Below are 19,482 nucleotides of genomic sequence, written 5' to 3'. Positions count from 1 at the left end.
ATATTGAGAACGTACTGCCACAAAAAACACACCAACTGGGTGAACTACTTGAAGAAAATTGAATTCTGGATCAATAACACTACGCACACTACCACCGGATACACACCTAGAGAACTGATGGGCATACCTAAACAAACACTAACACTGGGGGCGCTAATAAATTTTCCCACGAATATTCCGGAGGTCGAAACGAAGATCATGATAAAAACAGCCAGGGCTCGGATGAAGAAAGTGTCACAACAAAGAAACCAGAACATGGATCAAGGGAAAAAATTCATAAAATATCAAGTGAACCAACAGGTGCTGGTACGTGAACACAGACTATCTTCAGCTGAGGATAAAGAAATTAGGAAACTATTCCTATTATATCGAGGACCATACTATATCAAGGAGGTGAGAGAGAATAACACCATAGTGGTTCAGGAAGGACAGAACATGGTGACATACAACGTCAGAAATGTCCGGCCATACAAGCAATAATTAAAGTTGTCATTATAAAAAAAAAAAAAAAAAAAAAAAAAAAAAAAAAAAAAAAAAAAAAAATTTTTATGTGTTAAATGTTGTGATTGTACATGTTTGGTGATGGAGACCATTATAAAAGTATATAGATATAAATAATAAATGTTTATAGTTAGGATAACGCTAAAATGACCGAATATCGGCGAATCATCTCCGATCTGTTTGGGGAAGATGGTTTTAGTGAAGATGAACAGACCATCAGGGAACAACAAGCGCTGAAGAAGAGATGAAAGACGCATTTGGGAGTGACAGTGAGTCCGAAGAGAGGACAGAGCAATGGGACGACACCAGTGTAAGTGGGAACGAAGACAACCACGAAACTGATGCCCTTGAACTGGCACACAGCGACATCGACGATGAACCGGTTCAATTACAAGTTGGAAAGATCGAACCAATCTCGCAGGATGACCGAAGACTCGCAAAAGAATTTGCGCAATTTCAACGGCAAATGGCTGCCCGCATCAACAAGCAACGATATAATGGGGAAGTTAACCAATATGGATTGGAGGTGTTTCAGCAAGCCGAAGAGATGTTGCGAAAAAGAAACCTTATCGAAGCTACAATTGCCTCAATACGAGTGGAACCGACGGCGACCAGTAACCCATCAGCAATGACCAAGGACAATGATCAGGCAGAAATCATCCCAAAACCGACCCGGGCGGAACGACGAGCCGCAGCCAAACGCGCCTGGTATAAACGAAAGAGATAGTCTTTTATAAGTTAATAGTTGTATCATAGAGATAATAGTTTGTAAGTCAATAGTTGTAATAGCTGTACCATGTATATAATGTAAATAGTTTTTTTTTTTTCTTTTCTTTTCTCTCTTCAAGAGAAAAAAAATACATAAAAAAAAAAAAGGGGACAATGTAACGAATACGACATACTAATACTGACGACGCGCCGCCCAACAACAAATAATAAAACCAAAAGGCCCCAGAACTAGTATCCGCCGCCGATAGAGCGCGGTAATACACCTTCCATGTTTGCGGCCCAATACCGAACGCATGCCCAGCTAATAAAATAACCTTTCCGCGACACACGAACCCGGAGGACAGAGACTATATAAGGGACCTCCGCAATCACCACAATCGAACAGTGCGCTTTGGCCACCTGGTCAGATTAGTGACTGGCTAGTGTGAAAGTGTTTCTCGGCCACCTTCGGGAAGGCTAGAATCACGGACGCACTCGGCCTACGCTAGTCGGACCATTTCCCATACAACCACCGCCGTCGATAGGACCGTCGCCGTTTTCGGCTACCCGTACCGTCGGGAAGGCTAAAACGTGCCAGTTACCGTCATCCGTAGGACCGCCGCCGTTCTCGGCTACCCGTACCGTCGGGAAGGCTAGAACGTGCCCACACGCTGACGTTACCACCGCCGTCAATAGGACCGCCGCCGTTCTTGGCTACCCGTACCGTCGGGAAGGCTAGAACGTGCCTAACCCTACAATTAAAATAAAATCGCCACCAATCTCGGCTAGTTGTACACGCGAATATTAAACGGGCAGAGCGTATGAAATAAACATCGCCGCCGTTATACATATCGTACACTATCATACACGCCGCCGTAATAGTCACCGTACACTATCAGACACGCCGCCGTAATAGTCACCGTACACTATCATACACGCCGCCGTCACCGTACACTATCATACACGCCGCCGTAATAGTCACCGTACACTATCATACACGCCGCCGTAATCTGCGAGACAAATATAATATAACATTGCCGTCGCCGATAACGTAATTGCCACCACCCGTATTATTACGGAATCCCAATCTCGCTTTTAATTACGGTGCAATATTATTTTGCCGCGGTAAGCCAATAGGGAAACACACACGCGTTAGTCATTTAACAAATAAAACTGTAAGTATTTCAAACGTTATAATTGTGAATGGGAAAATCGCGAAGTCATATTATATTCAACAACATATAATTACCGTATGATTATACGCAAAATCTATGTGTTATGTATGTTATATATGTAATTTGTAAATATTCAAAGGAAATACTGTTAAATAAAAAAATTCTCATCATAAACTATTAATAATATCATTTATATTTGTACGGGAAAAAGATATCAAAATATCGACCGTTACACCTTGGTGCATTATAGAGGTAAAAAGTTAACATTTTCCAACAGTTTTCAAAAAAATCGAGAAAAACAAAAAAAAAATGACGGAAAAACGGCAATTTTTACGCAAAACCAGTTTTCGACCAAATCGATTTTTTTTTATGGTTGTAATTCGAAAACTAATCACTGAAAATAATTGAAATTTTCACCAAATGTTAATGTCAGTGGTATCCGTATATAGTTAAATTTTCAAAAAATTTTGACTTTTTTTGAGTTATTTATAGACCATTGAAATTTTCAATTTTTTGAGAAATTTTTTTAAAGTGTCGATAAAAAATTTTTGGATGACCAAAAAGTTTTGAAAATTTAATACAAGGTTCCTTATGAGTTGTTTTAATGTAGCTAAAAAAATTAAAAATCGTTAGTCACAATTTTTTTTTATAAGCGTTTTTAGTTCAAAGTTTTACGAAATCTGTCGAAAACGCGAAAATTTGCAAGTAATTTTGAAGTTGAAAAATCATAAAATTTTTTTCTTTTATAACTAAGTTTTGAAAATTTTTTACAAGATTCTCCATACATTTTTCTTCAAATATAGTGTTATTATAGTTTTAACGTATCACAAAAAAATACAATTTTTCTATAATATTTTATCGCAGTGATCTAAAGTTTTTATTTCATATTTTATATGTATATATAAAAATTTTAAGAATAATATTCTTGACCTGAAAATAATATGAATTCAAAATAATAAGACGATGAAATTTTTTTATTTTTTAAATCAATGAAAACGGACAGTAGATAAATACAATGTTAAAAAATGGCTAAAGCGATAATACACAGATATTTCAATTATTCATATTATGCTACTAGCAAACAGTGTTTGATTAGAAATAAAATACTATTAAGAAATAAAAAATGCAATAACATCGGTATTCTACTTTCGGGCTAGGAAAATTATAAGAGGATCACTGTAGAAATTAAATAAAATGAAATATTTAATATTTTGTTTTAAATAGTTATTTAATTAATTCACGAAATTCAAGCATACGATTCACGAGATACTATCGTTGAGTTTTTTGAAAATAATTATATATTAGGTATTTTTGTAATGCCAACCATCACTACAAACTTTTTGAAACTTCAAATTTAAACATAGTATGTATTATTCATTATACTGTAGGTAGGTAATTGTATTAATCTTACAAGTTTAGTAAATGCATTAATTCTCGTGTCACTTAAGAATTTCAATTATTCATCAAAATGAACTTGGGCTTAAACAAGATTAATATTAGTTTCTACAGAGCAAATACTTTTTTTTTAATTAAATATTTTATTATATAACTCGCTTCATTTATTATAATAACACATGTATATTGAGAGTAATGTTATGCCATTTGACATCTAAGAACCCATTGGAAAACGTGGCTCTATGTAGTGTATGTTATTAATAAATAATTTATATACTTATCTTTTTACCATAATTTATTTTCTGACCATGCCACCACTTCTTTTGTATTTATACATACGAAATTTTATTCGCTTATAATTTAATAGGTTTAAATTATCTACTTCAGTTGTATACTCTAAGTAGTTTCGTACTTCATAAATTAACTATTATGTAAGTTATAATTTATTAGGGATTTACATAATAAATTGAATAGATACCTACTTACCGATTGTACTTAGCACGGTATCTCTTATAAACAGAACGGTAGGAATTTAAAACCATTCTACCGTGCATTATTGCTACTTTAATATAAATTTTAGAGTAGGTACTGCGATTGCAGCATATTACGAGATCTTATATTTTGTAGTAATTATGTCAAATTTTCAACATTTTTTTTTTATCTATTATAATAATTTTAATTTACTGTGAAACTACTAATTGTTATATGGACTATATTATATCTCGAGAGCACCAAAATTTGGCACTATACAGTGTGAATTAAAGAATTTTTATGAGCTCGCCAATTTCAGGGATTTACTATATACCAACAATCGTCTATTAAGCATCTACGTATAATACATATTATGTTTGACACGATGACGTAAAAACGAGCATTGCATAATATCGTTTATGGTTTCGTAACTTTTCAGTCTCCATATCTGCAGATATTTAAAATGTACAATGAATATATTTCGACAAAGTATCCAGTATACATAAAATTATGGTATATAATAGTGATATTTTTAAAGTGAATAACGTACATATATTGTATCTACCTATCTATCAATCTATATATTATAAGTACCTTACCAATAAAAAGCTGTCCTCGTTTTCTCAGAATAACCTATTGGAAAGAACTAGAATTTTTCGATAATAATAGTCTAGTGAGTGTACACATGCAGCGAGACGGATATTAATAATAATAATAAAACAATGATGATGATAAAATTGAGTGGAATTAATATAAAAATGTAAACGAGGTTCTGTTACCTATCTAAAAGATCAAATATTGTTAGATGCTTATAAATATTCAATATTGTTGTATAAAATATAAAAATATAATGGTTTATGCTTTTCCTTTCTGTCACAATATGACGTTGTATTTCGCTCAATTGAAAAGTTACTACCTATTAAAATCGAAAAAACCGTACTGAACTTAAATTGCTTTTTATAATATTTTAGAAAGTTTTTTTTTTAAATTTTAAATCCCTCACAAAAATACATAGTAGGTACCCATCTAAATAATAAATATAAAACATTATGTATATATTATAATATGTGTACTAAAGTAATGTATTATACGATATAGCAGGTATGACTCGAAATCCGTACCTTTCATCATGTCGATTGATGTCTACTTAAAATTCAGTTATCGTTTGCTCACGTTCGTGTATGAAAAAACAATATTGTTCTTTTCCCTGTTACGAGAATTGAATATTAATAAGACCTGCAGTGCAGAACAGGCGATTGCGATTTGTATTTATTATAATATTATATGTCTCATACAGGTATTAAACTACAAAATTATATTATATTTCGTATCATTTTTTGTTTATTTTGTTTGTTTAACGTTATCGGAGAAAAGTATAGGTGCCTTCATCAATTCAATATTATTAATAATAAATAAGTTACTGGGTACGAAACAAATACGAGTATGACTTATATTATTATAATATTACATAGAGTCATCATATTTTATCATTGAATACCAAACAGTCATTTTTTCCGTAAGTGTCTCTGAAAACATATTTTTAAAACAAAATTCTTATAGTAATATTACAGTGATACTTATATACCAAAACTATCAAAGTATCAACCAAACTTTATAATTAAAAATATAGAAACTTAAACAATGTAATATGTTTAAATAAACTTAAAAATTGTTGAAAATATTTTTTTTCTCCAAAAATATTGTGTTGTAATAAAATTCTTAAAGTTTCACGAAAAAAAACGTTATAACAAACATATGGCCACATTTACTTAGAAAATTTCAGTTTGGTGATAAACCGATTACCTATTTATTGTATAAAATAAATTAAAATGACTAGGTACGTATATGTCTGTATATGTAGTAAAACCGATTTGGGCAGCAACTGTATTTGTACACGTTGCATTTTCGTGATCGAGACATTTAGAATTATACCTATATTTTATATTTTATGTATATTGTAATGAAGTGTGTTTTGGAAAAAGTAAACGAACCGTTTGGTTAAACATTTCTTTGTGATGTACTCGCGTTTTCATAAATATGTATGTAGACATATTACATGTACCTACGTCGATTTTATAACTCATGTGCCTTGAAGAATTTGTATGGCAACCTTTTCATAAGTTTCTACTATAAGCGTTACATAAATTTAATGCTTGGTCGTTGGTGTACGTCGTCAATTACAGTTCTCGGCTACAGGATTTAAAATGTATGCATTTTATTGTTTCATTTTCACCAAAAATGTCACTGGAGCACAAAATATCTCTCCACATTCTGCAGACACTCGTATATATTGTGTTGTGTAATTGGTTAATATTTAGGTTTATAAGATTCGAAAAAGGATACGCTTCTTTACGATGAATATGTTATTATTGCTATATAATATATATTTTTATTTTGTCATAGGTCCTGATAATCATGTGCTTAACTCAAATAGCAAAAAACGCATTATATAAAAACAAAATCTGGCACATGGTTCCAAACGCCAAAGTAATATAAATCTAAATAATATTATATTATTATATATACTCATAATTAAAAAAAATATTATCAGATATAACACGAATTGATACCTGGACAATATAGCACATAATTACATTATTATGTTTATTATCACTGTATAATGTATATGGAAAACAGTTATAATGAGTAGAATTGGTCTGTCAGCCACTGAGTTTACGGTTTTATGATATTAAAAGAAAAATGAAAATTTTTACGCAAAATCAATCTTCAACAAAATCGATTCTGTTTTTCTTTTGTTTTTGGTACAACTTAAAATGAGTAAACATAAGTAGTAAAAGGTACCACGTTTATAATGGTTGCGTACTCAATCAGTTAATACTAAACGTTGTTTACCTAAATAATTGTAACATAGAAAATATTATATTATGCCAAAACCGTATATTTTATTCATAATAAAAAAAATTCGAAAATCATAATTTTTACTAGGAAAAGAGTTTCAAACTTCAAACACTTAAATATGATTTTATATGATTTAACCTTTCGAATTTCAAAACTAGTTGATATGTAATAATTAATAGTTATGTAAGTTATGTTCACATAAATTGTATATATTTTGATATTCAAAAAAAATTTCAAAAATGTCTAAAGAGACTTGTTGCAGGCCCTTTCAAAATATTTTTCATTTTACGAAGTAAGGATTGTAGTGTAAATTTAAAATCTAACTACAAACTACTTGCATATTCCTGACCATATGGCGTAGCAAATTAAACATATTTTTCATAAAAAAAAATTCATAAATCTTAATTTTTACTTTAGGATTTGGCTAGACGCTGGAAATATGTATTTCTATTATTTAGAATAGTTAGCAATTCAGTCTTATCGAGATTATACCTAACTGCTAGACCACAAGTAGATGGCCCAAATAAGATCGACCGCAAACAGTATTAGCATTGAATAATTTATCAAAGTGGGTACTTCATACTTACATATAGTTCTGTTAATATGTACATTAAACTATAAAGCAAAGGTTTAACTAGTAAATATTAAATCAAGTTATTACTATACCTACATAATATATTTATTACTTAAATGTTTTCTAACTATACTATAACTATATTAATATAATCCCCAACGTTTTTGATTATTGAAGCGGTGGAAACGAGTTTAGAAAACTTTTAGCTATAACAATCGGAGCTGTATTATATGATAAAATTTAAAGCGTGCACCTAAATTATTGGTCATATTATTATACTCCGGACCCGATAACTCAGCACGGTGTACGTAACGCCCATAACGGTACAGATTTGTCTAAACTGTTATCGCCGCGTGTGCAGCTGCAGTATGATACACGGACAGACCACGGGTCGTCTTAATAAAGTGACCTTTACCTCTGCCATATCCACCATAAATATAATAAGTACAATGAGTACAAATATAAATATTATAATCATCGTAAAATAATACACGCTGTTCGACGGTGGACGCCTAATCGACGTGATATAATAATATACACAACAATGATCAGTGTACACTGTACAGTTCAAATAAAGTATTGCGGTTGCGTCTTATCAGTTTTCAGTCGGCTGCCGATTTCCGACAAGATCGAACGTCGTTCCTGCAGTGGCGGCGATTATTACTATAACAAATCACGTAGCTCGCTGAGTCGAGTTTAAATCGCATATCGTCAGATCAGATCATCGCGTATTTATATTATTACTATTAAATAACACTGTACACGGCTTGTTCGCTGAAACGAGACACGTCCTTAGCATATAATATAGTCTGATCCACGATGCGTTCCGTAGCAGCGATGTTAGCATCACCACTGTTGGCCGCGTGCCTCATCTGTTTGTTCGTTTCCAGTCTTACATCCACAGAAATGACGTCCAAAGGTGGCAGTGACGACGGGGCCCTATACCTGACGCCCCTGATACAGGCGGGCCGGATCGACGAGGCACGAGCCGCGTCTAAGGTGAAACCCCTGAAGGCGGCCATCGAGAGCTACTCCGGTTACCTGACCGTGGATGAAGTGCACGGTTCTAACATGTTCTTCTGGTTCTTCCCTGCCATGAACAGCGCCCAAGATGCGCCCGTCATGTTGTGGCTGCAAGGCGGGCCTGGTGCGTCCAGCTTGTACGCTGTGTTCGACGAACACGGCCCGTTCTCGGTGGCCAAGACCCATGGGCTCAAGCTGCGCAACCACACGTGGGTGGCTACCCACTCGATTTTGTACTTGGACAACCCGGTGGGGACGGGGTATAGCTTTACCGGCGACGAAGCAGGTTATAGCACCAACCAGACGTCCGTCGGCCTCAACGCGTACCACGCCCTGTTGCAGTTCTTCACGCTATTCCACGAGTACCAGCACAACGATTTCTACGTGACCGGTGAGTCGTACGCGGGTAAGTACGTGCCAGCCGTGTCGTACGCCATCCATCTGAATAATCCCGCAGCAAAAGTCAAAATCAATCTCAAAGGACTGGCTATCGGTAACGGTCTGGTCGACCCCATTAACCAGTTGATGTACAGTGAATACCTTTACCAGCACGGGTTCGTCGACGGTAATATTATAATACAGCACATTATAACAAATGTTAAATTGTTTTATAATTAATATTCTATGTTTTCACAGAGTACGGCAGAAAAGAGTTGGATGTACTGGAAAACTTAGCTCGCACCCAAATCCTTAACGATGACTACTTGGGCGCTTTCAAGACGTTCGAAAAGCTGTTGTTGAAAAGCGAAATCTATCCGTACCCATCGCTGTTCCAGAACTTAACCGGCATGCAATACTACTTCAATATGCTGTGGGACCGGGACCCGGCGCCATACGGTGACTTGGAGAAGTACGTGCAAGAACCGTTCCTGCGGGAAGCGCTGCACGTGGGCCAGAAGCCGTTTAACAACGCTTCAGTGGTCGAACTTCACCTGGCCGAGGACATGATGCGGTCGGTGGCCCGGTGGCTCGCCGCCCTACTGGATGCTGGTCAGTACCGCGTCCTGTTGTACTCCGGCCAGCTGGACATCGTTATACCATATCGCAGCACGATGAACATGGTCAAGTTGCTGAAGTGGTCGGGCTCGGAGCGGTTCCAGAATGCGACGCGGACCATTTGGCGGGTGGGCTACAAAAATTCAACAGTCGTGGCTGGTTACGCGACCACGGCCGATCCGCTGACCGTGTTATTGGTCAGGGACGCCGGTCACATGGTGCCGGCGGACCAGCCAATTTGGGGCTTGGACATGATCAACCGATTTACGACCGGCAAACCGTTTTGACTGGACCGCAAGTTTGACGAAGCTTCATGCGACAATATCGCGACATAATTTTATGAAATAATAATATTATTATTATATGTTTAATTTAATCGAACAGGTAAATTTATTCATAACTTAATAATTTAAAATAGGCATCAGATAAATAAACAATTTTACGATTTGTAGCCGACGACGATTGATTAATTATTATTGCAATATAATAATAATATGGTAAACGTATTCGATCTATATACCTAATGATAATAACAATAATAAATGAATAACAATATTAATTCATACAAATATGGTTATGCTTGTATTGTTTAATCGAAGATCATAGTTAAATTCATTGTACCATTTATTGATGTTACTGTTGTACTGCAAATATGTATACACCGTGACCACCTCAATAGTATATAATATTCACAATTTCAATCTCTGTCAAATGTCAAAAGTTCATCACTGCAGTAATATATTGTGTATAATGTGTTGACTTACCAATTATTGACCGAATTGCCTTTGATCTCTGTTCGTACAGTGCTCGTGTTAAACGTATTATAAAATATGTATATAAATATATCTAGTCGGTATAATTAAATTACGAGATACGACCACTACATCTCTCTTTAATTACTTTTAATGACCTTTTGTGCTTTACTCGTCACCATGCTACTTTTAATAGTACTACTTTTACTCTATCTATATCAAATCGACTAACTATGGTTCAACCACTTATTTATCTATATTATATGATGATATTTTTCATTTTTACACGATCATTATGCATACGTATTGTATTTTTTTAAATAAAATAATATACCAGGTGTTCAGTAATATCAGAAACTCTTAGTTCATATTTGCTATATGCATATTTTAATACACACATGGACTAATAACAGATAACACTGCTCTATATATTAAATTTAGAATGTAAAATATTTAATAACCTCATTAATACTATTTCAACTTTCCAATTATTTGTCGTATGCGCATTGTCAAAAACCGACCCCTCTTTCTGTCTCTAAAATTTGAACCTAGTTTCTTTAAAGCTTTTTATTATTGTTACTTTAGAGCATTTTATCATTGCTATATTCATATCTTAAGGGTTCGTCCTGTACTATAAAATAAAATATTATATTATCGTTTATCAGTCACTATTAATCGAATAATAATTTCCAAACTTTTGAACCGTAATTCCGTAAATATATTATATACGAGGATTCCACACTCGAAGATTGTTTTATGTCGTTTCTGTCTTACAAACTTACAACTTGACAAATTTGTGTTCAGCTGTTCCGATTGTGTGTATATAGTTATGGCTTATAAGCATTAATCATTGAGTGAATTGTTCTATTACAAAATTCTAAAGTAAATACGTTATTTCCGTTATTAATGATTTCTTTTAGATTCTTTACGATATCTATTTTAATATTTAGTGAGTTATGAAAATTTTTAAAAAGTAATATTTTACAAAATCATAAATTCATATCGATAACTTAAAATTTAAAATATCGTAAAAAAATAGAAAATATTCTTATGGTTTAAGTATAATAATAAATCAATTCACTCTATCAATTATAGGTCTTTTTACTACACAAAAATAAAACTTTATTTATTACTTAACTTTTATTTATTTATTATTTGGTATATTTAATCTACGATTGTAACACGGAATCTATACAATATGGCATATGCTAGTAAGTCTTAATACGATCTTTTGAAACTACAGTGAGGAAGTGGTATTAGTTTGGATTTCTTTAATGAACTAAGAAGTATGTAAGATGTTTATATTAAGGTATTTTACTAAATGTGCATTTTTGAAACATATTAAATAAACATTTAAGAGGCGAGTAGTTCGTTACATTAGAATTTTCGAATGTTATAGTGGTGCTAATGTAAGATGTAATGCCACTAATATACCTATATATTTAATATATTTTACTAAAATAGCAAAATATATTGTTAATTTCTAAATTCCGGTATCTATTGTAACCATACATATTAACACTTTGATCGTGAACCATATATACATGAAAATTTTTTTTATCAAAATCTATTTTGTTATTGATTATTGAACTAATAACACTTTCAACTCTTCGTAATAGCTATCTAATTCTTTTATTCTTAGACCTTTTAAACTTTATATGGTACAATTATAATATAGTGTTTTACTCCAATATTTAAATACTTATTGAAAATAAATTGTCATTGTAATTATAGAACAATATAACTAACAAATACATTTACACAATATTTATATTTTGTAAACTATTTTCAGTATTTACTTCCAGATGTCTAAATGTATTAGTTGAGCTTTTAACATTAATAACTATGAAACATTGTCTTTTAATTTTATCCAAATTATCAATGATGTGCTGATTATTAAGTATTTTGCATCTGTTTTACCTATATACATATTCTAAGCATCCATCCATTAAAATCATTATAACTATTCTTGCGCTGCTCAAAAATTATTAACTATACTTAAATTATTCGCTTTATTATAACTAAATAACAAACAAATAATAATATAGAGGCGTAGTATATTTGTGTTGTTTCAAAATTACTTCAAATATATTAAAAACAATTTAAAATAATTATACTTAATCGAGTACAATGCACATATTGTAGTAATGATTTCATATTTGTATTTTGAGTAATTATTACTAGACGTCATTTGTATATAATAATTTAGTACTAACTAATATATTTTATATATTACTATATTTTAACGTAATGATGTATTTTGTTATACAGATTGCAAATATTCGTTTTAAAATAATAAAAACATAAAAACTATAATTTAACCCCTCCCCTCTATCATAAAATAATAGCCGTTATATAATAACTACGGTTGTAAATAGGCATATCCTATCTAGAGATCAAAATGCATAAATTATTGATAAATGATTATATAAAACAGTTATAATGTTTTGATTATGATTTCAAATTATTTTACCTTTGGAAAAATCATTTATACAGATTTGAAGCGATATGGCTATAGGTTTCGGATTTATATGTAAATACATATTTTTACTATGACTAGATAATTTAATTTAGACAAGAGATAAATTCGTTTCAAATGATTTGTAATAAAATGAGCTATGCTGATATTACGTCATATTTTTAGATATTTCGTCATAAAAAACATATTTTTATTTCCCACTAATTCCATTTTTCTTACATATTAACACAAATTTGATATATGTATATTGTATATATAATATATATATTATATAGATCGGTGTATGTATATACCAAGTACCTATTATATTTTATATTTTTCTAACTGTATAATTTTAAGCCTAAACAAAGTGAGGTACATGATTGAGTGCAATCAAATACTATTGTGATAACATTGATAAAATAAAAAAAAGTCGTGTCGTTTAATCCGCAGTTAGTTACCTACTATAGTAGTTTTTACTCAAAAAGGGATTAAACTATTCAGTAAAGATGATAAAAAAAATAATTTAATTTATACATCTGTCAATTTTTGATTTTTTGAAAGTACTATGAAACAACTAGAAACACGTAAAATGACTTTAGTTGAAAGTTTTGGACTCAAAGAAGAAAATAAGAAGTATAGTAGAGAACATAAAACAAGATATAAGGCACAACAAGACTATAGTTTTTAACACGTGCCATGTGCGAGTAGTATTTAAGAAATTGTAACTTGTAAGGATGTTGAACATCGTCGAATAAATATTGTGCACTTGATACGTAAATACGTAATCGTAGGACAAATCAAATCGCGTGTATGAAATCGTTATTATATAGATTCGCTGATAACAAAAAAAATAAAAATAGTATGATGGCATTAGCTTTTTTAACAATACATACTCAATTCCAAGTGTCCGTACCACGGTCGATTACATAACGAGGAATATGTAATATATTTCAATGGATTTATATTTAGACACGTCGTATGTCGTACGACACTACCACTATTTAAACACACTCTCTATTGGTGATTTATTATTCAAGCAGTTTTATAACGATTTCAATACACAATTTATTTTTAAAAAAACACACACCCACACACCTGTTTTTGTTCGATATCTGTCACACTTCGAGTGGGTTTCGTTAGACTGAAACGAACTGTAACGGGGAAAAAAATTATTATATCAATAAAGATACAACAGATACGTAGGTATTCTAATTAGAATTCCGCGATAGAGGCAAAGTAAAGTTATGCTCACCAATCATTTATAATATGCGTACCTATAAATATTTTATATTTTATCTGTCTTATTGATATTGTTCTTTTGGGGACCCCACATTTACCCTCAATGGAAGAGTAAGTCATCTATACTCCAGAATCGACTTTCACCGAGAAAAAAATTATTTGTATAAACAACAATTTTGATATAATTTTAACACTTTGCGATAGCGCACTTACATTAATATTTATAATAAAATAATTATGCTTGTAGTGCACCGGTTATATACGCACGTATTTTATATAATTCATAATATTATATCAGTATATAATTTTCAAATCTGCAACACAGGTTTACCACTAAAGTTTATACCAAGTAAATGCATTCGCTTCGAATGGATATTGCTTTAATAATGGCGATTTAGACTGTACTTGGTCGTTGGTATATTAGATTATTGCGATGCCATATTATTATAATGTTTACGTATTATGGTAAATTAAAATTAAAAGTGCAAGTATTTATAAATTGAAATAGCAATTAATGTTGTCAACTCTATGCATTATTGATGTTTTCGTATTTATTTATTTTTAATTTCACAGTATTATCAATACTATTAATTTCACTTACACTGTAAAAAAGCTATAATCATTCAGATGCACAATTAAAAATTATAATACAAAATAATATAATCTACAATAATTGTACACAGTATTATAAAAAATATGAATAAAAATATATAAAAAAAAATATCGTAACTCATTGTAAGTCAATCGTAGACTGATGAGTGACACAATCTAAAATCTAGTGAAAAAAACGTTGGCATTAACTTATAGAAAAATTAAAAAAACGATGTTAGTATTTAAATCTACAAGTACCTATGTATACAATTTAAAAAAATAAAAAATTGAACAGTTCTTTCTATTATTTTCTATTATTTATCAGTTAATTATAAATTTGAAAGTTGTAGAACCAAAACTGTGTGATCCAAGTGCTAATTGAAAAAAAAAAATGAATCAACTATTTTTTATCAAGTTTATTTAATATATTCTTATATAAGTACGCCTAACCTTAAACTTTTATAGTTCAATTATATAATATATTATGTGTTAATTATTATCTTATAACTTAACATTCTGGACATTGAATTAATTTAAGTTAATTGTATGAATAGCTTGTCCATCTTTGAATCTACGCCGTATATTTTCAGGCTAGTGGTCGTAAACTAGGTGTGGTGTGACTGCGAATGATGTAAATAATTTACGTCACGTTATGATTTATTATGTACCATAATGTATGTTGGTATTCTTCCACGCAAACCGAGACCCGAAAATAACATAATATAAATAAACTTGTTAGTTATGGGGATTTTTTTTCTTAAACACAATTTAAATTTGATAATAACGCTAAAATAAAATAAAATAAGTCAGGGATAAAATGTTTTATTTTGCGGTAGCATAGTAGGTAGGTACAACAAAATATTAATCTATCGTCTTATCAATCGCCATTCCGAATGAAAAAATCAGTTTCTGTTTTTCTTTTCAGACGTTATTGTAAAGTCGTTGTATCTGAGTAGATATTCGAATTCGTGCTACGTCTTACTATTATTTTGAAGATACCTACTTGACCGTTTACAAAGAACAATTGTATTATAAATTTATATCGTGAGCGAGCTGTAAGTACCTATATCAAAAGTTGCGTGAATGCTGGATGTGCTCTGTCCCTGCAGTGTCGTTTTTTTTTCGATCTTATTAATTATCCATGACTGCAGAACTCGCGTAAAAATCATCGAATTTTATTGACTAAAACTAGAAATGAGAAATGCACGTCAATTTTATTTTTCATAAATTCGGTAAATGTTGATATACCTATTATTAGTTAATGTAAATGATGTAAGGACATTTTCAGAAATTACTTTTCTTTCAATTTTAATAAATATAAAACTCTGATATTGTTTATTTAAAATAAATTATTTTCGATGATATTTCGTGCAATAATTGCTATTATTCTGAAAATAATATAGTGTTATGAGGAAATATGATACTTATTAAAAAAAAAAAAAAATACTTGAATAACAACCTGTGATTATAATTTTAGAATATTTTTATCTTAATAATTTGGTTTGACACTATAGATATTATAAGTAATAATAATTAAATGCATGGGACAGTGTAAAAACAGTTAAGAAAATAAAAGATAAATAGTAGATATTGATTGACGATTAATGAGTTGGTGAATAAATTTAATGTGTAATACAATAGAAAAACCGTTAATACAATTTATGACTGCTTTAAAAACAATCTATAAAATCTATGAATAATTTATTATTTGAATTATCCTTAGTTAAAATATAAATTAAATAATTAAATTGTATTGCCGTGTTGTAAATAATTAGACCGGTGAATACGTTAAATTTAATAAGGTAAATTTTAGTAAAAAAAAATGACATGTAAAAATAAGTTGGTTGATTTTCACCATTATCATTATTATTATTATTAATATTCAATTCTGTTGCAAAAATATTCGTCTAATCGTGCATAGTCACAATGTAATTATTATTATTATTACCTACCTATATTTGCATCATATTATTATGTATTGTGGCCCTACCTTCGTGTTTACCGCTACAGCATTGGCGTCTTCTATAGATTTTCAAGCTGAGAACACCGTTTTTTAATTCTCGAGAACCGAAAGAAATTTATTTTTTCCCGTAAAATGTATATTATAATATATAAATTGATGCACTTTAATAATAGGTTATTAAATAATTATAATGGCGCAAATCAGTCATAACGGTTATGAGAACTTTGCACCAGCGCAATCGTGCAGAATAACAAACGTTTTTCACATAATACTATTAGATAATAATATTGAACAAATTGTATACCAGTACGTACTAGTATAATACCATACCTTTATATTTCTCCAATATTAGCAAATGCACAATCGTATACACACACACACAATGTGAATGGCTTATGAAGATGTACATGTGATTAATCAATTCAAAAGTCAGATAAAACGTTAAAGGTGACTTTTATAAATGAACCGGTATTGAGCGCAATATATCAAAACATAAACAAGGCAATAAAAATTGAACTACGAATTAATTGAAATAACAATAGATTTAATTTAACAAAATTTAATTCTTTGTAAGGTTGTCGTGTTATAAACGTTGATCTAAAACTTGTGGAGCGATCGATAAATACAAGAAAATATCGTCAAGTTCTCTGTATTATGTAGGTATCTCAACAAAAATTTTGAAAAAAATCACTATACCTTCATTAAATGTAATAAAATTTAATATTACTATTGATTTTATTTATATGATATATTAAAAACTAGTAAGTATAGTAATTACGTGATAAGTCAGTACCGACTTAACCTTAACGTATATCTGTGTTATTAACTTCAAGAGCTCACAAAACTATGGAAAATGGCTTAAAATTAGTTCAAATTTTTAAAAAATATTATCATGTTTAGTAAATACTTATATACGTAATATGTAATAATAAATTGTATAGTTTCTGCTAATAGTTATTTGAATTACAATAAAATAACAAAAATCGTTTGAAGGAAATATTTGTTTAACTTATAAATATCAAATTTAGTCATACAATTTTAACTTAAAATGCAACTAAAATAAATGTATTTTTGTACTGTGTCATCCAACAAGAAAAATTTATTAGAAATCATCATGTAGTACATATTCAGATTTTTAATAAAAAATTTAAACTCAATTTAAAGAAAAACAACTGAACAACTTCAAATGACCATAAATAGCTCAAAAAGATCTAAAATATTCTGAAATGATAGGTACTATATTTAGAAAATGCTTATATAAATATTTAAAGAATATTTCAAGTGCCAAAGTGTCAAGTGTTATTATTTGTTTTTAAATTATAATATAATAATAAAATTTATCTTGTCATAAATTTATATTACGAATTCCTATTTTTCCATAAATATATTTTTAATTTTCTCAATTATTAAGAAAATTACTATATGTATTTTTTTTCTTTAATTTTGACCTCCACAAAGTAACAAATAGATCTAATCTGCTACCAGAAATACAAAAAAGCATATTTTCAACTTTATGAAAAATGTGTTCAAGCACAAAAAAAACATACTTATCATTATTTATCCAATGCATTCAACACTCCGTTCAGAACCTAAAATAACATTCAATTAAAATATTCTCGAGTCCATTTAACTATATTCGTTGATACTATAGTCTATAGTCTTGAAATAACACACGATAAGAAAAAACACTCGTAGAATTATGCAATTAAATCTAGTTGTTAGTATCTATGTCCTATAATACAAACCTAAAAGCTTGTAGATAATTAAAAATTATTAAAAACTAGGTTAGGTTAAGTACTCAAAACTGGCGTTTACGTAGAATGTTTGTACATACAGAAACCTAAAACTAGTTAATAAAAAATAATACTGAGTATTAATTTACTATTAACTAATATTTATTTATGAACAGTAATATTGTATGACATTAATAGTTGTTTGTTCATTTTTGACGATTTTTTAATTTTAACAATTATTGAAATACATCTGCAGTTAATAGGTATAACAATATTTATAAATATATTTAAAATTGAAAATTTAATCTACGTGTTTGAATCAACAATTTATATAATATGTATTTCAATTAAAAAATTATTTTGTAATATAAAATACTAGAATCTCCGCATTACTTTTAACCAGGAAAATGTCCAATAAAGTAATCAACATATATACATATCATAAACAAAATACGTCGTATATATTTTTATTAATATTTAAAGTGTATATACATAACATAGGTACACATTCTTTTATTTTTATTTAATATCCGTGTTTTATTAAAATTTTGTGTTAAAAAAAAAAAAACTATAATAATTGACATAGGTGTTTTGCTATTTTTAGCGAGTATCAGTAACTAATAAACTACATAAGTTTAAATAATTTTTAGAGCGTATTGCATAGTTTTTTAGTGCGTATAAATCTTATCCTCATATGGATTAGAAACTAACATCAACAATTAAAACGTATTTGGTGCAGAAACCCGTAAACGCAAGACGGCATTTATGTGATGCGCTTGCTATATATATGTCATCGTATAATACATGTTTAATACCTAATTAATATCCTAATAAAACAACATCCAAATTAATTAGTGTCGTCGCGTAGTTAGACAATGGGTGGTTCTCGTAAGCTAATTTCCGTAATGTCTAGGCACATGTCAATAACGTTTAAAAATATAATGACAATAATTGTGCAAGTTCAGTAAGTTACAACTTAACAATAAGTAGTACGAAAAATATAAGAGTATATTATATAGTATGTGTTATAAAAACATTATT

General features: G+C 30.2%; 1 protein-coding gene across 1 annotated transcript; it reads left to right on the top strand.

Annotated features, from left to right (window-relative positions):
- Positions 1–8,240: 8,240 nt before the first annotated feature.
- On the top strand, positions 8,241–10,204 carry LOC114131790 (venom serine carboxypeptidase-like). The gene is made up of 2 exons (XM_027997093.2): positions 8,241–9,271; positions 9,343–10,204. The coding sequence occupies exons 1-2, from the start codon at positions 8,503–8,505 to the stop codon at positions 9,987–9,989; spliced, it is 1,416 nt and encodes a 471-aa protein (XP_027852894.2). The 5' UTR covers positions 8,241–8,502; the 3' UTR covers positions 9,990–10,204.
- The last annotated feature ends 9,278 nt before the right edge of the window (positions 10,205–19,482 follow it).

This window comes from Aphis gossypii, chromosome X, assembly GCF_020184175.1.
Source record: "Aphis gossypii isolate Hap1 chromosome X, ASM2018417v2, whole genome shotgun sequence".
Lineage (NCBI taxonomy): Eukaryota > Metazoa > Arthropoda > Insecta > Hemiptera > Aphididae > Aphis > Aphis gossypii.
The sequence above is the reverse complement of the archived record's forward strand: the minus strand, read 5'-3'. Positions and strand labels throughout refer to the sequence as shown.